The sequence below is a fragment of the Histomonas meleagridis genome (genome assembly GCF_020186115.1).
Source record: "Histomonas meleagridis strain 2922-C6/04-10x chromosome Unknown contig_64, whole genome shotgun sequence".
In the NCBI taxonomy this organism is placed as follows: domain Eukaryota; phylum Parabasalia; order Tritrichomonadida; family Dientamoebidae; genus Histomonas; species Histomonas meleagridis.
In genome coordinates this window covers 129,364-154,568 of record NW_027150906.1, presented here as the reverse complement: position 1 = coordinate 154,568, position 25,205 = coordinate 129,364, and the positions used below count along the sequence as shown (strand labels likewise).

Here is a 25,205-nt window from a genome sequence, read left to right as displayed (position 1 = left end):
ATATTAAATTATTAAAATAAATTTTAAATAAAACAAATGAATATTTTCAGCATTAATATCATTTCTTTTTTTTTTTTCATGAAGTAATTTGACTATTTCTGTGTGGTCATTTAAAGATGCCCAAATAAGTGCTGTTTTAAATAATTTAAATAATTTCCAAATATTATTTTGAAATATTAAATTATTAAAATAAATTTTAAATAAAACAAATAAATATCCTCAACATTAATATCAATTCCTTCTTGTTCAAGAAGTAATTTAACTATTTCTATATGACCATTTGAAGATGCATAAATAAGTGCTGTATAAAATAAAATAAATAATTTCCAAATATCATTTTGAAACATAAAATTATTAAAACAAATCCAAAATAAAACAAATTAATATCTTTGGTTAATATCGATTCCTTCTTGTTCAAGAAGTAATTTCACAATTTCGGTATACCCTTTTTCAGATACATGCATAAGTGCTGTTTCAATTAATTTAAACAATTTTCAAATATTATTTTGAAAAATAAAATTATAAAAAAAAAATTTAAATAAAAGATAGAGGTATCTTTTGCATTGATATCAATTCCTTCTTGTACAAGAAGAAATTTAACTATTTCTGTATCACCCTTATTAGATGCAATCATAAATGCTGTATTAAATATTTTAAATAGTTCCCAAATATTACTTTGAAATATGAAATTACTAAAATAAATATTAAATTAAACTAATAAATGTCTTTAGCATTAATGTCAATTGATTCTTGTTCAAGAAGTAATTTAACTATTTCTATATAACCATTTTCAGAAGCAATCATAAGTGCTGTATTAAATAATTTAAACAATTTCCAAATGTTATTTTGAAATAAGAAATTATTAAAATAAATATTAAATAAAACAAAAAAAAATCTTTGGCATTAATGTCAATTGATTCTTGTTCAAGAAGTAATTTAACTATTTCTGTATGATCTTCATAAGATGCTTTGATAAGTGCTGTATAAAATAATTTAAACAATTTCCAAACATTATTTTGAAATATCAAAATAATAAAATAAATTTTAATTAAAACAAATAAATATTTTTAGCATTAATATCAATTCCTTCTTGTTCAATAAGTAATTTAACTATTTCTTTGTAACCTTCATCAGATGCTAAAATAAGTGCTGTTTCAAATAATTTAAACGATTTCCAAATATAATTTTAATACATTAAATTATTAAAATACATCCAAAATAAAATAAATAAATATCTTTAGCATTAACATCAATTCTTTCTTGTTCAAGAAGTAATTTCACAATTTCGGTATAACCTTTTTCTGTTGCACTTATAAGTGCTGTTTTAAATAATTTAAATAATTTCCAAATATTATTTTGAAATATTAAATTATTAAAATAAATTTTAAATAAAACAAATAAATATCCTCAACATTAATATCAATTCCTTCTTGTTCAAGAAGTAATTTAACTATTCCTGTATGACCATTTTCAGATGCATACATAAGTGCTGTTTTAAATAATTTAAATAATTTCCAAATATTATTTTGAAATATAAAATTATTAAAATAAATTCTAAGCAAAACAAATAAATATTTTTAGCATTAATATCAATTCCTTCTTGTTCAAGAAGTAATTTAACTATTTCTGTACGACCTTTCCAAGATGCATACATAAGTGCTGTTTTAAATAATTTAAATAATTTCCAAATATTATTTTGAAATAAGAAATTATCAAAATAAATATTAAATAAAACAAATAAATATCTTTTACATTAACATCAATTCCTTCTTGTTCAAGAAGTAATTTAACTATTTCAGTATAACCATTTTCAGAAGCAATCATAAGTGTTGTTTTAAATATTTTAAAAGATTTCCAAATATCACTTTGAGAAACACCAAAATTATTAAGATAAATACCAAATAAAACAAATAAATATCTTTTACATTAACATCAATTCCTTTTTGGGAAAGAAGTAATTTAACTATTTCAGTATAACCATTTTTTGAAGCATTTATTAGTGCCAACAATATTTTAAAAAAATTGTAAAAATTTATATCAAATAATAAAATATTTTAGTAAAAATCTAATAAAAGAAACAAACTATCTTTTTTAAATTAATGTACTCATTTTTAATTAAAAAATTTAAAAGTTCCATATTTCCAGAAAAACCTGAAATTTTTAAAAAATCAATAGGAATCGGATTGCTTTCAAGAAAGTATTGGACAATATATAAATTTCCTGTATTGATCGAAGTAATAATAATATTTTCATTTACTTTCATCCCTTTTTCAAATAAAAATGAAAGAATATCAAAATTACAATACAAAATACATTTTTTTCCTATTTCTTCTAAATTATTAATTACAGCAATTTCATTCTCATAAAGATATTTAAAGATATCATTTCGATGAAACTCAATTACTGTTTCATAAGCATATTCAAATGACGAATGATTTTGTTCACATAAATGAATGATTTCTTCATTTCCACCTCCAACAGCGTATTTACCTGTTTTTTCTACACTTGCACCATTCATAAGTAAATATTTAAAGCATTTAACAGAAGAAAAAAATGCTGCATAATCAATCAATGTAACATTTTCTTTGTTAATGAATGAACATCTTTCATAAAGTGATGGCTCAATTATTTGATTAAAATCAAAATTACTTTGTGATGATATTTCTTGAAGTTTTTCGACCTCATCATCTCGAATTATTTGCGCAAGTTCAATTGGATTAACTCCTTCTTTTTTTAATTGCTTATGAAGTTCCCATTTATTCTTTGAAAGTTCTTCATAATTTTTCTGAAATTGTGTTATAAATTTAGGATCAAAATTTGATAAAATCTCCTTGTTAAAAATTCGGGATTCGAAACAAGTGTAATTGTTATTGACATTTTCTGGAATATATTCTGCAAAATATAAAGATACATTGTTTTTAATAATATTCTGATTAATCATTGAGTTTTGAATCATTACTTCAAGAAGATATTTTGATTCTTGCGAATTAATCTGTAACAAAAATTTAGTAAAAATAGCTTTGATATTTTGGCTTAATATATTTTCAAATTTCTGCAAAAACTCAAAACATAATATTTCTTTATGACTTGAGACATAATATAGAATTCTACATATTATTAAAATATATGAGTATGATAATTCTTCAGAAAAATAATGAAATAAAGATTCAGTTGATTCATCTATATTGTAATCATTTAAGTTAAAAATAATTTTCTCAAAATTTTGTAATATTTGGATGTTTTGTTTGTATTTGATAGCCTTACTATAAGCTGAACCCATCAACAAAAATTATTTTGATATCGAAATGGTTTCAATTTTTCGAAGTCACATTTTTGAATCAACTTATAGAATTTATTGTTTAAGATATATCAAAAAGTGAGTTTCAACTTGAATGATTTAGTAAGAGAATTTTTTAAAACAATGCAATCGAATTGAAGATATTTGTTAATGAAGTTTATATATATAAATATATATAAAATCTCGAAATTCTGATTTAACGAACATTCTCAAGAATTCACATTTATTAGAACAATTAAAACAGGTGCAGCTGAAATTAAATTACCTGATAATGCAGATCTGCATCTCATTGCGTGTTGAACATATTTTGGAATGAAACAAATGTAAATTTTATCAAAACAAAATTCATCTTTTAAAATCTCATGTAGAAAAAGTTTATATTTTAATGTGACTCCGCAATTTATACATTTATTAATTTCTATAACTTCTGATTCTTCTTTGATTTGAAGTATTTCCATCAAATTCGTTTGGGAATTTCAATGTTGCCGCTATATCAAATCCCAAATCATTTCTTCCCGATATTTTGAGTAAGAAGTCATCTTTTATATTTCTTACTGTATCTTTCAGTGCCTTTTTCATCACTGCTTTTCCTTCTCTTCTTAATTCTAATTTCGCTTGCATTTTCCTTAAGTTTTTCTCTTCGTCGACAAAAAATATCTTCGAAAATCGTGGAAATAAACTGAATAACATCAGCTTCAATTTCCCAATAATCGAAAGTTTATATGGATCACTCTTCTGTGAAAGTCCACCGCTTTTCCAGAAGAGATAAAATGTATAACCAAAAATAGCAAATAATACAAATGAAATGATTACATTTGTTGTTGATGTCTTCTTAATAATGATCGATAAGATTAAGAAAATAATTGAAATATATTTGAACCTATTAATTAATGTCCGCTTTCGTTCATCTTTTTCTGATTTATCTAATCGATCAATTAATGTTTTCGTTTGCCTCGAATTTATATAGAAATAATCATCTTTACTATACGTAACCATTGTTGATATACCATAGACATCAACAAGTTTCACGTTTTGATCAAGTGGATTATTAATAAAATTACACACTGCTCGTGATGCTTGAACTTTTAGTTCATTAAGTTGTTGGATTTGTTGTGAGTCTGTTGTTTGCGCTTTAAGTGATTCAATAGAGCGAAGTAAGTTGTGATACGAAGTGAAAGCTTCTTCCATAATGTCGCCATCATCTGAAAAATCGCGTTCATATGTAACAATTTGTTTAATTTGTCGTATGCTTTTAAAAAGCATCGTCTTAGGCGTTTCTGGTGCTGCATTAACTTCAGTGATACAATATCCATTGATTTCAGTATCCTCAATTAAATGAACTAAAAGTAAACTTTCGCTTTTCTTATGAACAAAGAAATCGTGATAAGCATTAAATAACTGTCGATAATGACTGTAATAAACAAATGCCATTTGATATCGCTCAGGAATAATTTCACCTAATGTTTGAATGGCTTTTTGTCTATTACCAACAACATTTAGTAAACCAGAATATAGAAATTTGAGAGGTGAAGTAGCAGCAGTTGTAAGTGCAACTTTAATATTTGAATGAGTGTCTTGTTCTAACCCCTGAAAAAATGGAATTTCATCTGGTCTTTTCGTTCGCAATTGACGAAAGAGATCTTCTGCAATTATTACACTAACATTAAACTCTTTGAAAAAACTATTTGCTTGCATTTTTAAAAGAATTTCTAGATCTTTAAAGGATTGTGGTGGAATTATGCAATCAATTGTATTTGATCCAGGTCTTATCGGTATTTTTGAACAACAAACGCGTGTATCACCAATTCCAAACGAGTCAGTAAAAGTAACATTTTGCAAAGATGATTCGATTTCTTGCCATTGTTTCAACATGAAATGTGATATCAAATTCCCATAGAAAAAGTGAATATATTTATTTGAATTTAACGTGCAAAAAGCCGTTAAGTCACCCCATTTAATTTTTACAACGGCTATTTACTCTTTCAAAAAGAGGTGTTTGATTCAATTTAATGTTCTCACAATTTTTCTGTACGTTGACCACCCAGTCCACTTTTTGAGGCTTTTGGATCACTTTGCAACATGGCTCCTGTTAATGTTGTTATCACTGGCGCTGCCGGTCAAATTGGTTATGCTCTTGCCTTCCGTATTGCCAAGGGTGATCTCTTAGGCCCATGCACCCAAGTTAAACTTCACCTTCTCGAAATCCCACAAGCAGTTGGTGCTTTAAAGGGTGTTAGCATGGAACTTACCGATTGCGCATACCCAACACTCGCTGGTGTTGTTTGCACAGATGATCCAAACGTTGCTTTCAAGGATGCTGATATTGTTTTCCTTGTTGGTGCCTTCCCACGTAAGGATGGAATGGATCGTTCTGATCTCCTTAAGATCAATGGTGGTATCTTCAAGACACAAGGTGAAGCACTTTCTAACAATGCTAAGAAAACAGTTAAAGTTATCGTTGTTGGTAACCCAGCCAACACTAACTGCCGCATCGCCCTTCACTATGCTACAAACCTCGGCCCAGAAAACTTCTCAGCTATGACACGTCTTGATCATAACCGTGCAATTGGTGAACTCGCTCAAAAGGCTGGCGTTTCCAGTGATAAGGTTCACGGTGTTTGCATCTGGGGTAACCACTCCAACACACAAGTTCCTGATGCATCAAATTGCGTTATCGAAACAAAGGATGGTGAAAAGACAGCCACCGAATTATTTGGCGAAGAATTCCTCCATGGTGAATTCGTTCAAAAGATCTCAACACGTGGTGGTGCAGTTATCAAGGCACGTGGTGCATCATCAGCTGCATCTGCTGCTAACGCTGCTATTGACCAAATGAGAGATTGGGTACTTGGTACAAAGTCTGGAAAGATCGTCTCAATGGCTATCCCAGTTCCAGATAATGAACCATATGGAATCAAGAAGGGAACAGTCTTCTCATTCCCATGCGAAGTTACACCAGAAGGCAAGGTTAAGGTTGTTGAAGGACTCCCAGTTAGCGAATGGCTCCAAGAGAAGCTCAATACTACAGAACAAGAACTCATCAACGAACGCAACGCTGCATTCCAACTCCTTGGTATCTAAAATAAGACCAAATGAACAATTTTTTTTTCAATTTTTTAGGATAAATCGATAAGATAAATAAATTTATGTAAATGATATTTTCATTCAAATAGATAAAATTTGGGAGTTTTTATTTGGCAAAAATTCCAAAAGTTATAGAAATGTCAAACTACACTTTTGATAGGGTTGTGAAAAAAGACGTTTGTTTTTTCTGGTTTTGGGGCTTTAGAATTCTGAGCAACTGAATTTTCTTCAGATTTTTGAAATGTTGTAAAAAAAAACAATAGAAGTGGTTTGGCGAGAACTTTTAAACAAATCTCTAAAAAAATATCAATTTTTTGCCTATAAAAAATTAGTGGTTTTTAATTCAACTCATAGCTAGAAGGTGTATACATGATAAATTCAAAAATAAATGAAAATGAATTGACATATTTAATGTAATTACAGAAATAAAACAAGTATTAATCACGGAAATATTATATACAACGCAAAGTTTGTCGTTACAACATACTTCTTGTTTGAATTGGAAAATTTGATTCCATTTATGATTCATTATTTTTATGAAATTTCATTGTGATAAGATGTGTCTCCGAACGTAAAGGTGGAAAACACCATCATCATATCAATAATTATTTGCTTTAAAATGAATTATAATAAAAGAATGTAGAAAACTATTGCCACTTTTTATTCAAAATAAATTGAGAGCTTTGTTTCACAATTTATGTCCGAAGACGCGGTCTACGATCTTCTTCGTCGTGTTCAGCCATCAGATATTGAACCACGCCTTTTCGATGTTATCCACCTCTGCCCAGATTTGACAGATACACTTTTAAGTACAGTTGATACGCCAATGAAGATTCAAGACGATCCTGAAGCCGGTGGTAAATTTGTTGCTTGTGAGTTTAATCGAGATCTTGATAGCCATCGTTCACCAATCTCTAACAAATATTTCCCGCCACTTCCTGATGGTCAACAAATCCCAGATCGTTTAAGAAAGATGGAAATCAAAGCTAACACTGCTTTCAACGCTTACCGTCACCTTTATTTCCAAGGTGGAATATGTTCTGTATATCTTTGGGATATTGAAGATAAATTATTTGGTTTTGGTGTTTTCATCAAAAACATTATTGACACAAAGCTCCGATCAGGAGAAAGAATCAAGGGTGTTATTGATTGTAGTGACGTTATTGAAGTTGATGAGTCAAGTTCAAATGCTACATATACATTAACATCATCTGTCTTAATGCATGTGTCCATCGACATAGGGTTGACTAAACCTCTTTCTATTGGTGGAAGTACAGCTGACCGCAAAGTCGCAACTAAGCCATGGAAAACTGATGATGATCATATTGTAAATGTAGGTGAACTTGTTGAATCCAACTCAGCTCACTTCAGAGATTTCATTGAATCCATCTATATTTCCAAGATGAGACAAATCATTGAACTCATGTCTAATCAAGATGGACGTTCTCAACAAGCCGCAGTTGCAAATGAGTTAGCTGCATTGTTTGCAAAAAGGAGAGCAGCTGCCGGTAAGTAAAACATCATTAATGAAAATATTTTTACTCGATGAATTTTGGCATTTTTTTATAATTTGAATGGTTAACTGGTCGAACAATTTAAATTTTTTGACATTTCTATGGAATCTTCTCAAGACCTAAATCTTTTACCAGAAACAGAGAATTTTAATCCATGTGAAACATTTGAAAGACACACTCAAATGCTTAAGGAAGGGGTTGAAAAAAATGATTTTTCTATGATATCAATATCACTCAACTATCTAACATTATATCGTAAAAAACTCATAAAAAATAATTCAGAAACAACAACTAAATTGGTGAAATCTTTGTTTGAATTTATTACAGCAGAATCATTATTAAGAACTAATGTCAAAAATCAAGCTGCATTTTTATTTAAAAAAATATCTTCTAAACAATCTACACGACCTAACATTACATTTCCTCTTGATAGAATTCTAAAATATCGTGCAATTTTTAAAGAAAAAAGTCCATTACTACCAGTTCTTCTATACCCGAACATTATCTCTGTTTTTGATTATTTCCGCTATTACATTAGCGATTCAGATGCAGAACGTCTTGTATATATGTATATTGATAAAATTGGAACTCTTGAATCAGATTCCATCTATTCTGCTTTTTCACTAATGCAATTAATTCCTCTCAGGTACTTCCCTAAAATCTTTAAGGAGTGCATTTATCTGATCAAAGAACCTATTCAGCCAATAATTACACAAACCATTATCTCATATTTTGCTCATCTTGATGATGAAGAGTTTTATTCATTTGAGTGGACTCCATATCTAAAGCATGTTATTTATGCATCAACACAACTTCTTCAACCTACAATTCGTGTTGGTGAAAATTTGATTAATTTTCTTACCAATCCTAACCGAACATATTCGAACATGCTTCTTTATATTATTGGCACTGCTGTCACAAAAGAAAGTTCTATTCCAGCCAAATTCTTTGCAAAACTTCTTGTTGAAGGTGACATTGGTGATAAAGTTCTCAATATTTTTCAGGAGTTTACGCAAATTGCCATCAAATCAATTTCAGTTGAATCCGATCAAGATACTATTGAATTATTTTTATTATTTTATTCATCCTTTATTAACAAAGTTGGAAGGATGTATCTTAAGAATGAATCAAAACGAAGGATTTCCGATAAACAAATTCCAATATTTATGAAAATTGTTTTACCATTTGTTAAAGAATCATTATTTTATTCATCGGAACAATTTTCTAAAATTTCATTATCAATGATTCATTCATTATGTGTTCTTTCATATGAAACGATGATCAATGAACTATTGCCTATTTTATTACAAAACATGAATGAAATCGAATTAGCAAATGTCGCCACAACAAGTATTTCAGCAATAACGAAAATGATACCATTTTTATTAAGTGAAGAACATATTAATGATAACATGAACAACATTATAAAAATCATTGAAAGTTCATGTGAAATGTGTAAATCATATTTATTTGATAATGTAATGTGTGGAATCAAAGCATTATCATTTATATGTATGAATTTATACATTAATAAAAACAGTGAAAATTTAGAAATGAAGAAACGAATGGTTACACATTCATTAATAACTTCAATTAATGATGTAATTGATGGGTTTTTAAAGATAGAGATCAAGACGGAATATGTTGAATCGAAAGGTAATTATGAAGTCTTTCCATACTTAACATCATTTTTCTCATGTTTTGATGATGATATAATTAATGATTCATTAAATTATATGTTTGAAAAGATCGATGCATTTGATCCATCATTAGAAAATGTATTTCATTTAATGTATTCTATAGCTAAAGCTAAAGGTGACTTTATGATAAACAAATTAATTCCAAAGTTTATACAGAAGATTGAAACAGATGAATCGAAACAAAAGTTTTGGAGTATTTGTTTATCAGGTACTATAATTGCACGTCCTTCGTTATTAGAATACATACCGAAAATAACAAATTTGATTTGTAATTTAATTAACAAAAGAAAGAGTAAACAAATGAAATATGCGTCAACAATAATTAAACAAATTGCTAATGAATTAGTTACCGCTAAAATTGTTGACTATAAATATGTACCGAATGATGAATTAAACAATAATTGGGGTAAAAGATTTGAATCTGATGAAATTAAACCAAAATGGTATAAATTCGATGAAGAAGTCGCAATTGAATTTGGGAAAACAATTTATAATGAATTATTAAAACAAGTAGAAAACATTAATGAATTTGATAACAAAATACAAAGGAATTTAATACAATGCATTGATAAAATTTCAGGTTTATTCCAGAAAAAAGGTAATGTTAATGATTATTTAATCGATAAAACTTCAGAAATCGAAATAAAATTTATGGAACTATTAATAAAAATATTAAACAAAGTTCAAAACTTACAAATAATTAAAGAAACATTAGACGCATTAAATAATTATATTAATCAATATACTTTAAAGCATTTTTTGATAAAACAAAGAGAATATCGTTCAATTAAACCAAAGAATATTCGCATTTTGAAACTAATGAAATTACAAAATCTTCAAAATCAAACGCAAACAAATTTTTTATGTAAATTAAATGACTCAGTTATCAATATCATTAAATCTATTGAACCATTTCTTTATACACATTTCAATGAAATTCGTTCATTAGCAGTTTCTATGATAAAAGAATCATCGGAAGTAAACAATGAATTATCAATTGAAATGATCAATAAACAACTTCAAATATTAGAAGATAATAATAAAACTGAAGTCCAATTTTATGGCGTTAATGATTTCCTTGATAAATGTATTGAAAATTTAATCGAAAATCCAAAACTATTATCACGTTATCTTAAAGCTTTCATCACACAACCTATTGATAAAGAATGGGAATTTGATATAAGTAATCGTAATGTATTATTAAGTGTTTATCGAATTAATATCGATGAACCTTGTGAAGAATGGGATAAATTAATGAAAGAATTACCGAACTTAAAACGTACAATTCCAAATTCCATATTTTATCAAATCATTAACTTTTGTATACATCAAAACTCTAAATCCATTAAAGAAATCATTAAGATATTATTAGATGAATTATTAATCGATAGTACTGGTGATTGTATTATATGTTTATCATATTTATTAAAGAAAGCAAAACCAATTGCAAAGAAAACATTTGTCCCTTATTCACCTGATATTTATAGTGATCGAGAAACAGTTGGATTTTATTGTAAACCTTATCAAGTGATTAAATATGAAGAACCTTCAATATTCCCTAATGATGGGTTTGATTATGTCCGTAATTCAGTAATTAATTTCTTATGTGAAGAAGGAATGATACATAAAGTATTCCAAAAGTTTGTTACTATTAATCCAGAAACAACTGAAACAAATGGACGTAAAAAGCCGGACTTAAACTTCTTACCAATATGGAAACGATTCACGCAAATTCTTAAAGATAAAATGATACCATTAATGAAGGAATTAATTCATTATTTAGATCAAGCGCCAATAACTGTTAAATGCGCTTGTAAAGCATTCACTGGCTTTTCAAGAGGTCTTAAACATTGGGCTGAAAATGATAAAGAAGTCGCAATTAAAGAAATATTAATCCCAACAATCACTAAGATATTAAGCTTGAAACAAAATGATGAATTCCAACCTGGAATATTTGCATTCGAAATCGTTGCAGATTTAAATTATCATCGATTTAATTGGTTAAATGAAATCTTAATTAAAATGCTTGAGGAATCAAATGGGAATTCTTTAAGTAACGCGTTAAAAGTTGCGGGTGGTATATTCACTGAATATGATATCTCATTCCAAAACGAATATATTTCGATTCTGAAAAACGTAATTTTACCAAAGTTCGATGACTTGTCTCAACATATGCCAAGTACGATAAGTGCACTTGCAGAGTTTGTTGTCGCTAGAAATAGTGCGTTATCTTCACCAAATGTTGACTCAAGTATATTGGACGTAATATTTAAGTTGATATTCGATAAGAACTTCGGTAAAAATGACGAACTGTTGGCAATATTCGTCTCGCAATTAATGAATATGATCGAATTTTGTCAAAAGTTTATGCCGTATATAGCTGAAAGATTTGATAAGTTCTTGTTGATGGATTCGAATATCTCAACAAGATTCCAAGAATTAACAAGTAATTCAGTACAAAAAACAGCTGTGTTAATGTGGGGTTTGGATTGTGAACAATTCAAATTAATTCTGAAGAAAATCAAAGAAACGATGCCGTTAATTACATGGTTTACAAAGTTGAACGTTATCGAGTTCATTCAAATTTCAGTGTTCTCTTCAGTGTTTCTGTTCACAAAAGAAATTTATGAAGAGATTTTATTTGAAGTGCTGCCACTTTTCGTAAAGGAAGAAAACGGTGATATTATAAACGGTCTTCTGGATACATTCGTTCAGGTTATTTCAATACTTTACGTTGACGGTTACGATAAACTTGCTGATGAAACTATAGAAAAATTAAGACAAAAAGAAAATAATCAATTCGCAATATATTCTGCTTGCGCTTTGTTAAGCATTGTGAGATGTTGGAAAGATGTTCCAAAATGGTTACCAATAATGTTTGAAGAATTAGAAAAACTTTTCTATAGCAAGAACAAATTAAGTGGAATAATAGTAGGCGCGGTAAAGGAGTTCTGGTCAAGACATGAGTATGTTAAATTGCCAGAAATTGAAGATTTCAAATATAGTTTCTCACTTGGGTATTTCGCTTGATTAACATAAATCATGAATAAAATAATAATTTTCATATTTTCATCATTAAATGACATTTGAAGTTTCATATAAAAAAGACAACAATACAAAAAAGTTTGATTTTATTTGTTCATTTAATTTTAATGGGTCTAAAATGACAACAATTTGTTGCTTTTGGCGGCATTATTTTCGCGGGAAGGTTTCAAGTCATTTTTATTAGTTAATGTCAGGAAGAGGTAAAGGTGGTAAAGGTCTCGGTAAGGGAGGTGCTAAACGTCATAGGAAGGTTATGCGTGAAAACATTCAAGGTATTACGAAGCCAGCCATCAGAAGATTAGCTCGTCGTGGTGGTGTAAAACGTATCAGTGGTGATATTTATGAAGAAATCCGTGGTGTTCTTCGTCATTTCCTTGAAAATGTTATTCGTGATTCAGTTACATACACAGAACATGCACGTAGAAAGACAGTCACAGCTATGGATGTTGTTTATGCACTTAAGCGTCAAGGTAGAACACTTTATGGTTTCTAATAAATATATATTATATCAAATTTTTCTGAATTTTATTTCGTTTCGCTTCTTAGTAAAAGAATTTTACTTTATAAAACCAATTAAGTTCCATTCTAGTTGTGTTTGTTTCTAAGATTTTCTTGGCTGTTTTCGTTCCAATTTATATAAAATTGACTAACCTCTTTTCTCACAAAAATTGAATTCGGTATACAATTTAATCAAACAGACTTAGGCAAATATTCAAAATGGACAACAATCAGGACACGGAAAAACAACACTCTCCACCTGAAGTTGGACCGTATAAGATGCAAGGCACAATCGGTGAGGGTGCGTTTTCAACAGTAAAATTGTGTATTCACCAAGAAACTCATCAATATTATGCATGTAAAATTGTGCCGAAGAAAAGATTGAATACGAAACATTTAAGAGAGCGCTTTGAATTGGAAATTAGAATTAATCAGCAGCTTCATCATCCAGGCATTGTTCAAATGATAGATTTGAAGTGTGATGAAGACAATTATTATGTATTTATGGAATTCTGTCCTAACGGCGATTTATTTCAGTACATTGTCGATCGTAAACATCTTAAAGAATCCGAATCAAAACCAATTTTCCGCCAAATTCTTGAAACTCTACAGTATATTCACTCAATTGGAGTCTCACATCGTGATCTTAAACCAGAAAACATATTAATAGATCAATTTGGTCAAGTCAAAATTAGTGATTTCGGTCTATCAAAATTTGTTGATAAAAATAATTTAGTTGATACACCATGCGGATCCCCTTGTTATGCATCTCCAGAGTGCATCAGTGGTCAACCATACAATGGCATTACTACTGATGTTTGGAGTTGTGGTGTAATTTTATATGCAATGGTCACTGGCCAACTCCCCTGGACCAAAAGGAACCAAACGCAACTCTTCCAGCAGATCCGTCGTGGTCGTTATGCTATTCCTTCCAACTTAAGTCCTGAATGTCAACATATGATAAAAATGCTGATGACCGTCAACCAAGAAGAAAGATACACCGTTGAGGATGCTCTTAATGACCCATGGCTTAGCTTCATTCCACAGCAGATCAATCCAACCGATCAAAAGGGATATGTATCTATTCGACAAGTTGACAAGTATTTCGGCCGCGAAATTAGCAACCTCGAGATTAATGAGTCTGTTGATCTTTGTGGACTCCATTCTTCGTCACCGAACCTCGATTACAATAAAGCATATAATCTGATCACCGGCTCGAAGCGAAGAAATAAGAAGAAGAAACACCACCACAGACACGTGGAGAGCGAAGAGGCAAGCTCGGGCCGAAAACACAGAAGACATAAGCACAGAAAAGAAAGTAACGCAACTGATGACGCGGAAGCAGCGCAACTAAAGCCGAAAGTGAGAAAGAGAATAAAGAAAAGATCAATGTTTAAGACAACGCAGATCTTGCCGAGCGCGATTATGTCTGCGAGATCGAATTGAATGAAAATGTGGTAGTTAAAATATGGAATTTCTGAATGTTTTTCACTTTCTGAATCCGAATAATAATTTTTATCTGATAAATGAAATTGTTTATCGTATTTCAAAATCGTAAAGTTGTTGCAAAAAAGTTTCCCAACGATAGAATCGAATGAATGAAAAATCATCGGATTCATATTCAAAAACTGAATGCATACTTTGTATATGAATTTTGTATGTTTATTGTTGGAATTATTAAAAAAAGTAAATTTTGGTTCCTTTAATTTATTGCTTCTATAAACCAATTCTTTTATTTACTTAAAAAAAACTATTGTCAACATCGCTTAATGTTAGAATTTGCTCTGTTTATAGTGGTTAATTGCAAAAACATACAAATTTCATTAAAGAGTAATTATGATGGTGTTGAAATTAATTGGACAAAAATTGAAGGAAATAACATTCAATATCAAGTATTAAAGCGAGCACTAGGTGAAAAAGATTTTATTAAAATAAGTACTTATGCGGGTCAAGAAATCAAAGTTCTTAATGTTTATCCTGGACCAACTACCTTAGGAGAAACATCAAAGTATTTTGATAAAAAAAGAGATAATATTGAGGAATGTGATTATACTTTTAATAATGGAATACAAAAAACACTTCCTAAGTCAGCTATGTTAAAACTTTGGATGGAAGGGGGAAGTGCCATTTGTTCAGGTAATAAGATTGAGTTTGAAGGGTATGGAAAGGATCCAATGACTAAAAAACAAGTTGTTATTGTTGAAAGCATGTCAATTGATGAATTTGAATCATCTCCTGGAAAAATATCTGACTATGATATCATAATGTATGGCACATGGGGATTTAATGGTTATCGTTCAATCAAAACAGATTCTGTTACCAAATATATCTTACCTTATATTGAAAATGGCGGTGGTTTCATAGCAGGAGATGATATCCTCAGCAAAGTATTTTATGATTCAAATAATAAAAAACCTATAGGCTTAATTTCAATTGCTAAATCTCATTTTGGTATTGTTACATATCCTTATGATACTTCAGAGAATATTGGAGAAAAGACGTTTTTTGGAATAAAAATCATGAAAAAAGGTTTACTTACAAAGTATCCTTATTATATTGGTGAAGTTGGTAGCTTTTTTGATATTGAGGAAACTCGAGTACTTTCTGCATATTCTATTGGAGATGTATGGGTAGAAATCGGATCAAAAAATAAAGATAATATGCAGAAACCTGGTAGAAATGAATATTATTATTTGTCAACATATGGAAATAATGTAGCAACAATTCAAATAGGATTTACTCAAAATATTGTTAGCCCTCAAGAAATAAAACTTTTAACAAACTTAATATTTTCTTTGAAAAAAAAGACGGATTTAACAAGTTGCATTGATCATTCCATAATTGATGTATCACCACCAATAATAGAAAATTTAAAAGCAAATAATGGTAAAATTTCATGGGAAGGAAAAGAAATTGGACAAAAATTTGAATACAAAGTTGAAGCATTTATGAATAACGATATTAAGAACATAATAGAATCATCAGACATTAAATCTGTTGAAGCAGAAACAAAAATTAAAGGATATTATTATGTTATTGATACTAATGAAATAACAAAAATTTCTGGAGGAAAAGATGAAATATTTGTTAAAGAAACAATTTATGCTTTTAAAGAAAATGAAAGAATGAAATATTTCCATATTGCAGCTGTTGATAACTCTGGAAATATTGGAGAAACAAAACATTGCATTATTCCACAAAAAGAAGAAGAAGGAACAACAGAAACATTAACATCAGCAGTTTCAATATCAGAATCAAAGTCGGAAGATATAACATCAAATATATCTACATTGGAAACACCAGTATTAGAAAAATCAAAAACAATAAAATACATACTCATTACAGTAGGGTGTTTAGTTGGAATTGGTGTACTGATTGCATGTATTATTATTTATGTGTATCTTAAAGGTAAACACTTACCTCCAAAATACTCCAACTAAAAACTTATTCACTTCAATTCTTAAAATAAAAATTGTTCAATGATAAAATTATTTTTTTTTTTTAAAGATTTGGTAATAACTTACAACTATCAATATTTAATTAATTTTTAAATATTTTATCAAAAGAGAATGTAAAAATCATCAATGGTATCACAAATAATGAATGAAATATGTTGTTTTTAGATTAAATTTTTATAGAGAAAAAATTTTTTGTTTTACTTTCGGCGATAAATAGTATTTTTCGTACATATTATCTATAATAAAATTTTAATCTTGCTTGTTTAGAATCATTAAATTTAAACCCTTATAAAATAAAATATTTAATGAATCTTTATGACAAATAACTGTGAACATAAATCAGGGTTAAAATCGCTGGAGATCCCTTTTTTTAATTTTGAATTGAACGCAAAAATCGGTTATGTCTGTTTAAACGGTCTGTAAATGGAAGAAATGTGATGCGAAATTGTAAGCAGATGGAGCAAAAAGAAGACTCAAAGGAGGAATCACTTCCAGTCAAGCAACTCAAAGAAATCATTAAATTTAGGGCGAAATCTGCTGCACCAGTTGATACAATGGGATGCAGTAAACTCGGTGATCTATCTAATCCTAAATTATTTCGCTTCCAAACTTTGATTGCATTAATGCTTAGCGCACAAACAAAAGACATGATAACATCACAGGCAGTTGAAAACCTCAAAACGCTTGAAGGTGGATTAACTCCTTCTTCACTTAGCAAAGCAAACGAAGAAACAGTTAAAAATCTCATTCGGAAAGTTTCGTTCTTTAACAACAAAGCAAAGCGCATTATAGAGGTGGCTAAAATTTGCGAACGCGATTACGATGGCGATATTCCAGATTCTCTTGATGCTTTGATGAAATTACCAGGGGTTGGTTTGAAGATGGCAACGCTTGCAATGGGGACTGCTTGGGAAAAGCAGGTTGGAATTGGAGTTGATGTTCATGTTCATCGTATCGCAAATCGCCTCGGATGGGTAAAAACAAAAAATCCTAACGAAACCGAGGCTGAGTTACAAAAGGTCTTTCCAAAGGAACTATGGGTTCCACTGAATGAAGCAATTGTTGGTTTTGGACAGACTATATGTGGCGCAAAGAAACAAAAATGTGAGGAATGTCCAATACGAGACACATGCCCGTATGGGCGTGAACCATCGGATTCTTATTCTGAATAAAAATAAAATATAAAGGCAAATGGTAAATTTCTGTTTTATAAGCTGATGTTTTGATTGAAATCATTTTCAAAAAATCGAATTTCACCAATAATAAACGTTCTATATTCGGTCACTTTTTAATAATTATTAGAAATAAAAAGTGACAAAACATTGGGTGTTCAAACTGTTGCCGATAGATAACAGGAATTGGAAGATAAAAGCAAAAATTACCAACTCATAGAAAAGATTCATGTTGGACTGTTTTCCATCGTTTGGAAAGCAAAAGACATTTTAGAAGATACAATTGTTGCTATCAAACAAATAAAATCTTCTTCTCAAAAAATAAATGAACAAATTTTAAATGAAATTAAAATTTTTAGCAAAATTTTGCATCCGATTTCAGTGCAATATTTGGACAGCTATGTAAATTCTGATTCTTTTATTGTAATGGAATTTTGTTCTGGAGAAACACTTCTTAATTTTATTAATACTCATCCACTTCTTGATGAGGACAAGGCAAGATATATTTTTTATCAATTGATTTTAGTTGTTGAATATCTTCACAAATCTTTCATAATTCATAGAGACATCAAACTTGATAACATAATGATAGACTCAAACCTTTATGTTAAGTTACTAGATTATGGGTCCAGCAAAATGCTTGAAACCGAATCCGCACAACTAATTGGAAAATGTGGGTCATTCGAATTTATGGCGCCTGAAATGGCAAAAAATCAAAATTACGGACTGCAAATTGATGTTTGGTCTCTCGGAGTCGTGCTTTATTCGCTTGTCCACAAAAAACTACCTTTCACAGCATTCGATACATCGACATTAATTCAAAAAATTATTTATAATAACCCACAGTACTCACGTAACTTAAGTGCAAACTTAATAGATTTATTGCAAAAAATGCTTCAAAAGGATCCAAATCAAAGAATTTCAATCGATCAGATCAAATCACATAAATGGATAACACAAAAATGTTTTTCATCAATTGAAAACTTGGTTTCGAATAGTCAAAAGGAATTAGAAAATGAAAAGGAAAATAGCGTTTTGTTATCTATCAAAAATAAATTCGATAACGAAATGGGAAAAATTTATAATCAAATGTTTCAGCAAAGTTTGACAGAGAAGAAAAAAGTAAAAAGAAAAAAACAAAAGAAAAATTTGAAATCCAAATGATTTTTGATACAGATATCTGATACAATTGTTTGTTTTAAATTTATAAATAAATAATACTTTAGGTAAAAATTTTTATATATTTGACGACTCACATTTTCATGTGATTAAGCACTTGAAATTTTTTTATTAAAGATGTTCAATCTTTTGCTCATACAATATAAAAATACATAATAATTAAAGTTCAAAGATAAAATGTTTAATTTCCAAACTTAAAAGCAATTTTGGAATGAATAAGAGAATAATCGATTTTAAACATGAGAAAATCAATAAATTTATTAGAAAATTTATATAACATTTTACTTATTTACAACAGTTACAATTCGACTATTTAATGCTTCATATGTTATATTTATAGAAGAACTTGCTGAAGATTGCTGAAACTCAAAAAAGTTTGGCTCCAAATTTGTAACAACACCACTAACAGGATGTGCGCTACCAAATTTAAGGACAATCGTTGAACCAATTTGATATGAAACAGTACCATTTGTCATTCCATTTGTATTATCAAAATGATATAATTCAATTTGATGGGATTTCTCAATATCCTTTTGGATGCGCTTTGGTGACAAAAGAGGTCCTTCATTTAATGTTAGCGTAATTGGATCAATGTCGGAATCTTTGGTGAATTCATTGATAAATGGAATATCAAGTTGCATTAAATAAGAAAACACTTCTGGGAATTCTTTTCTTAAATCGTCCACTTGTTGCTGTATTGTTCGTTGGAGCAAATTTTTTGTATAATCTTTAACATCTGGTAATTCTTCCTTTAATACATTAATCTGATTGTCCACATCTTTTTCGATTAGTTCTTTGGCACTTTCATATTTCTGCTTAATCACATGTAGTTTGATTTCATGATTTTGTTGAAGTTGTGATAATTGCTCTGCATATAAAGGATTTGTGTTAGAAAGCATTTGCATATATGAACCTCGAAGTTCTTCTAGCTGCCCTTTCCAATATATGATTTGATCTGAGTGATCAGCTGAGTTCATCTGATGATTTGGAAAACGTTAACTTACTTTTTATTCGACCGTTTACGAAAATTTATTTGTTGTAAAATATCGTACGTTAATATTAAGTAAAAAATGGAAGAGGGAATGTTTAATGATTTTTATCACATAAAGTTTTTCTGAAAAAAATCTGATTCCGGAATCTGCTTTAAACATTCAATTTGTGTATGAATAAAATTATCTACTAAAGAAAATCCAACCAAAAAATCCAAAAAAATCGAACAAACAAAGTCAATTTTCTCAAGTTACATAATCTTTGTAATTTTATTGACAATTTGTTTGCTGAATAAGATGGAAATATTTGTTTCTATTTATCAATGTTTTTTTCGGGTAAATAAAACGAAAAAACAAGTCCTTTTTATTCACTTTTCGAAAAGTGAAGCTTGATCGTTTCTTTAGTAGACCCTTAACGGATTTCGACCTCTAAAAACATTTTCAATGCATTATGTAAAAAGTTAGGTAAATAAAAGTGTGATTGTTGTTTATTCATGAATTATTTTTTCAAATCCTTTGTTTTCCATGTTCCAACATTTTCAAAAAAAAAAAAAAAAAAAAAATTAGTGATATGTTAATTATTTCATTTTTTCTTGTAACATATTAATGATTTTTTTATTACCTTTTTTAACTGCTATATCAAGTGGTGTCTCCAACAATTGTTTCCAAATATTTAAAATAACAAGACACAATTGTTTCCAAATATTTAAAATAATATTCAAATTATCAAAACATATTTTAAATTATTCAAATGAATATTTTTTGCATTAACATCAATTCCTTCTTGTTCTAACAGTAATTTAATTATTTCTATATTACCATTTTCAACTGCTTCATGAAGCGCCGTTTGGTATTTTTAAATGAAATGTTTTCCACATTAAAATCAAATCCTTTCTTTTCTAATATTAATCGAACCATTTCTGTATAGCCTTTCCTGATAGCAAGATCAAGTTGTGTAAGAAGTTAATGAAATAATTTCCAAATTATTAAAAAAATCTTCAAATTATTATAACAATCATAAATTTATTCAAACATACAACAAATTATTAAAATAAATTACAAAAGATTGAAATAAATATTGCGTACATTAACCTTAATTCCTTTTTGGTCTAAAAGTAATTTAACCATTTCGATATTGTTTTTCAAAATTGCCCAAAAAAGTGGTGTCGTGTTTGTGTTAAATAAATTACAATATAATGAATAAAACGCCTCGTCCATTAGCATCAATTCCCTTTTGTTCTAATAATAATTTGACGATTTCGATATGATTATCTTTGGCTGCATAACCAAGTGGTGTTTCAAATTATCAAAAAATACGAAGGGTTATTGAAATATACATAAAAAAATTAGATTAAATTTTAAATTGTTAATCGAAGCATCGCTTATATTAATATTAACTCCCTTTTGTTCTAAAAACATTTTAACAATTTCTATATCGCCATTAGAAGCAGCTCGATGAAGAGGAGAAGAAAATTATTTAAATAAATTAGAAATTATTCAGAGAAATATAAAAACATTAAAATAAGTTCCGAATGACTATAAGAAATATCATCAATATTAACATTAATACCTTTTTGTTCTAATAATAATTTGACTATTTCTTTATCGCCTTTTTGAACTGCTAAATGAATTGGTGGAATAAATTATTAAAATAAATTTGAGATTTATAAAAGAAATATAGAATCATTAAAAGAAATTCCAAATTATTAAAATAAAAATAAAATTATTACAATAAACTTCAGATTATTAAAGCATATATTAAAACATTATTATAAATTTTGAATCATTAATATAAATATCATTAATATTAACATTAATTCCTTTTTGTTCTAATAAGAATTTGACTATTTCTTTATGATCATATAGAATTGCTAAATAAAGTGATGACTGAAAAAATTAAAATAAATTGGAAATGATGATTATGTTTTGAGCATTAATATCAGCTCCACTTTCTAATAAGAACTTAACTATTTCGATATTTCCTGATATAACAGATCGTGGTAAAATTGTTTTCGGAATCTGTTGTTTTTCCATTATGATTTCCATTAAAAATGTATTTCCATTTGATGCAATTTCTTCAATAAAATTCTCATTAATTTTCATTCCTTTTTTTTCAAGAAATGATAGAACTTCATAATTATTAAATGTTAAACATATTTTTCCTAAACCTAAGAGATCAACATTTTTTCTTTCTAATTTTCTTTCATAAATATATTTAAAGATATCACTTTTATGAAATTCAATTGCCGTTCTATATGCATTTTTAAATGATGAATGATTTTGTTCACATAAATGTATGATTTCTTCATTTCCACCTGCAATTGCATATTTACCTGTGCTATTTACATTAGCACCATTCATAAGTAAAAATTTAAAACATTTAACAGCAGAAAAATATGCTGCATAATCAATCAATGTAACATTTTCTTTATTAATAAATGAACATCTTTCATAAAGTGATGGTTCTATTGTTTGGTTAAAATCAAAATTTGTTTGTGATGAAATTTCTTGAAGTTTTTCTATTTCATCATTTCGAATTATTTTCGCAATTTCATTTGGATTATGTCCTTCTTCAATTAGTTTTTTATGGAGTTCCCAATCATTCCTTGATAGCTCATCAAGTGATGATAAGAATTCTTTAAAGTATGGAGGTTTTACTTCTTGAATATTTATCTCGTTTATTTCTTCCTTTGTTTTAAAATGAGAAAAATATAATGTTTTCATGTCAATAACTTGAGTTGGCTTAATTAATCCTTGTTCAAGCATTTTTTGAAGAAGAAAATATGTTTCTTGTTTTTGCATTCCGCGAATATATTTGAATAAGATATGAAACAAATTATGAGTAGCATTGGTAATTTCTTCTTCTTTTGCTGTTAAGTTGAGTAAATATTTAAAAATGATATTATATTTAATATTTCGTGATGAAAAATATGAATATAATAATCTAACAATAAAATAATTAAATGTATGTGAAAAATGATCGCTAAATAAATTAATTGTTAATTCAACTGATGTTTGAATATTTTCTTCTTTTAGATCAAAAATAATGGCTTCCAATGACTTTGATAGTTCCATTAGTGATATGAAAATTTGCTGCAGCAGTCAAATAACGGTCGTCAATTCAAAAACGATGCATTGAGAAGTGACAATTCTGAGCTCGTTATTCAATAGGAGTTATAAAGTTTTTTCAAACATGAACTTAAGGATGCATTTGCAGCTTGAGATAGCTTCTGTGTCTCAAATCAATACTAAATGAAATTGTCCCAAAAAAAGAGGTGAAATATATATATATATATCTTATGAAAATGAAAATATATAAAATATTTCTGAGATTGATCAAAAATATGATTAAAATACAAATCGACATAAATTTCACAAATAGAAAAACAAGCGTTTAGCAAATTGATTGATATAATTGCACGCAAATGAATTTTATTTCATTGATTAAAATCGATCTATTTCATTCTTTAGCGATTCTCAATTTATTATTTTATATCAAAAAATAAAAAACTTCTATCTCTACATATAATTATAAAAATGTAAGATTAAATAATATTTTTGTCCAGAGAAAAATTCGAATTTTTATGATTTTACAATTTTTTGAACTTATCTCAAATCTATCATAAATTTCGAAATAAAAATCATATCACTATACCTACATTTCCATTTTGAATACCAAAATCTATATTTTATTATATCTTCAAATATGACTGCTGTAATATTATCACTAAAACATTAATCTCTAAAGTTATTTTCGCAATTAAATTCTCATTATTACAAATTATAAAGAACCATGAAAAAAGAGTTTACATAATAATTTCTAATATGGTATCGTATTTTGATATACGTATTTCTATTAATAATTTTACATCATTGACAGGAATTCGCTTGTTGAAATAGGATCTCCTATTGGCATTCTTAAAATTGGATGCTGATTATCTGTATTTATCTGTAATCCATCATTGAACGATAATCCACCAACCTGCGGCACGACCGTTTGTAGGGGCACCCCAATTTGACCGGTTATAAACGGGTGACGGAGTGCCTCATCTGCCGATAGCCTTTTTGTGCTGTCAAATCTTAGTAAGCAATGCACAAAATCACTAAAACAAGCAACAGCTCTTAGTTCTTCTTCTGTTGTTATCATACAATGTGCCATAATCACTTGATCCAAAGTGAACAAATTTAATTGTTCGAAAATAGAATGATATAAATGCTTTGTTAACAAAACCTGTTGAGGCTCCATCTTTAATTTAAAGCCTTGCGGTGTTACATCATAAAATTTCCACCAATTTGGCGAAGAAGAGATTAAGTAATCAGGCACATCACCCAAAAGTGCCACCATTGTATGGATTGAATCACTTTCGGACTCGCACGCAAAGATAGCAAAATCCAAAAATAACTCAGCCGCAACGCATCCAGCACTCCAAATATCAATTTTGGAATCATATTCAAGACCCATCATTACTTCAAAACTACGATAAAAACGTGATTGAATATATTGGCCTTGACTACGTGCTGATGTGCTCGCCGAACCAAAATCTATTAAACTAATGTCATCTGAGTTTTCACTTAAATATAATATATTATCGGGTTTGATGTCACAATGAATAACTCCTCGTGAATGAATAAAGGAAAGAGCTTGAAGAAGTTGCCCCATAACATTTCGAATGGTCGCAAGTAAATTTAATGTGGATTGCGTTTGACAAATTCCTTCAAAAAGAGAACGGGATAATAATGGCATAACCATACAGATGTGACGGTCAACTTCAAATGTGGAAATTGGTATAACTACATGATCTTTCCCTGGGTGATAATCAGAACTTGCAAGATGTTTAAGAATCATTATTTCACTGACACCAGTTGCACGATATTGAGGAAGGTTCTTAATGATTTTAAGAGCTGTGAAGACATTATCACGATTCATCATTTGACACTTGAAAACATAAGAAAAGGTACCATTGCCAATAACATCAATTACACGAAACTGATTATGACTAGGATCCTCGAATATTTCATTTACACAGACTATTTTGTGACCATCTGTTGAAATAGGATTTTCAGGATCTGGACAATCTTCAGGGATGTTAAGTGGCCTCCCGCAAAAATATTGTGTAACAGCATAAGCTGAAGGATCTACAAGATTATAAACTTCTCTGAGATTTAGTGTAGCATTGTAAAGGAGGCACATCTATATGGAGTAAACAAATTTTGAATTCAAAGTTGAAACTACAATAAACTGCCCAAAAAGAACCACTTATCGTTGCG

At 28.8% G+C, this 25,205-nt stretch overlaps 10 protein-coding genes across 10 annotated transcripts; 7 read left to right on the top strand and 3 right to left on the bottom strand.

Moving 5' to 3' along the window:
• Positions 1-3,709: 3,709 nt before the first annotated feature.
• GO595_008312 (uncharacterized protein) lies at positions 3,710-5,170 on the bottom strand (the record flags this gene model as incomplete). The annotated part of the gene is made up of 1 exon (XM_067921873.1): positions 3,710-5,170. The coding sequence occupies one exon, from the start codon at positions 5,168-5,170 to the stop codon at positions 3,710-3,712; it is 1,461 nt and encodes a 486-aa protein (XP_067771552.1).
• A 207-nt stretch (positions 5,171-5,377) lies between these two features.
• GO595_008311 (malate dehydrogenase) lies at positions 5,378-6,379 on the top strand (the record flags this gene model as incomplete). The annotated part of the gene is made up of 1 exon (XM_067921872.1): positions 5,378-6,379. The coding sequence occupies one exon, from the start codon at positions 5,378-5,380 to the stop codon at positions 6,377-6,379; it is 1,002 nt and encodes a 333-aa protein (XP_067771551.1).
• A 700-nt stretch (positions 6,380-7,079) lies between these two features.
• Positions 7,080-7,898, top strand: GO595_008310 (F-actin-capping protein subunit beta; the record flags this gene model as incomplete). The annotated part of the gene is made up of 1 exon (XM_067921871.1): positions 7,080-7,898. One exon carries the CDS (start codon positions 7,080-7,082, stop codon positions 7,896-7,898), a length of 819 nt encoding a protein of 272 aa, XP_067771550.1.
• Positions 7,899-10,553: 2,655 nt separating this feature from the next.
• On the top strand, positions 10,554-12,626 carry GO595_008309 (proteasome activator complex subunit 4B-like; the record flags this gene model as incomplete). The annotated part of the gene is made up of 1 exon (XM_067921870.1): positions 10,554-12,626. The coding sequence occupies one exon, from the start codon at positions 10,554-10,556 to the stop codon at positions 12,624-12,626; it is 2,073 nt and encodes a 690-aa protein (XP_067771549.1).
• Positions 12,627-12,828: 202 nt separating this feature from the next.
• Positions 12,829-13,134, top strand: GO595_008308 (histone H4-3; the record flags this gene model as incomplete). Its single annotated transcript, XM_067921868.1, has 1 exon — positions 12,829-13,134. One exon carries the CDS (start codon positions 12,829-12,831, stop codon positions 13,132-13,134), a length of 306 nt encoding a protein of 101 aa, XP_067771548.1.
• Positions 13,135-13,358: 224 nt separating this feature from the next.
• Positions 13,359-14,585, top strand: GO595_008307 (CAMK family protein kinase; the record flags this gene model as incomplete). Its single annotated transcript, XM_067921867.1, has 1 exon — positions 13,359-14,585. One exon carries the CDS (start codon positions 13,359-13,361, stop codon positions 14,583-14,585), a length of 1,227 nt encoding a protein of 408 aa, XP_067771547.1.
• Positions 14,586-15,232: 647 nt separating this feature from the next.
• GO595_008306 (bacterial Ig-like domain protein) lies at positions 15,233-16,579 on the top strand (the record flags this gene model as incomplete). Its single annotated transcript, XM_067921866.1, has 1 exon — positions 15,233-16,579. The coding sequence occupies one exon, from the start codon at positions 15,233-15,235 to the stop codon at positions 16,577-16,579; it is 1,347 nt and encodes a 448-aa protein (XP_067771546.1).
• A 455-nt stretch (positions 16,580-17,034) lies between these two features.
• On the top strand, positions 17,035-17,769 carry GO595_008305 (DNA glycosylase; the record flags this gene model as incomplete). The annotated part of the gene is made up of 1 exon (XM_067921865.1): positions 17,035-17,769. One exon carries the CDS (start codon positions 17,035-17,037, stop codon positions 17,767-17,769), a length of 735 nt encoding a protein of 244 aa, XP_067771545.1.
• Positions 17,770-19,229: 1,460 nt separating this feature from the next.
• Positions 19,230-19,925, bottom strand: GO595_008304 (uncharacterized protein; the record flags this gene model as incomplete). The annotated part of the gene is made up of 1 exon (XM_067921864.1): positions 19,230-19,925. The coding sequence occupies one exon, from the start codon at positions 19,923-19,925 to the stop codon at positions 19,230-19,232; it is 696 nt and encodes a 231-aa protein (XP_067771544.1).
• A 3,877-nt stretch (positions 19,926-23,802) lies between these two features.
• Positions 23,803-25,128, bottom strand: GO595_008303 (CMGC family protein kinase; the record flags this gene model as incomplete). The annotated part of the gene is made up of 1 exon (XM_067921863.1): positions 23,803-25,128. One exon carries the CDS (start codon positions 25,126-25,128, stop codon positions 23,803-23,805), a length of 1,326 nt encoding a protein of 441 aa, XP_067771543.1.
• Positions 25,129-25,205: the final 77 nt, after the last annotated feature.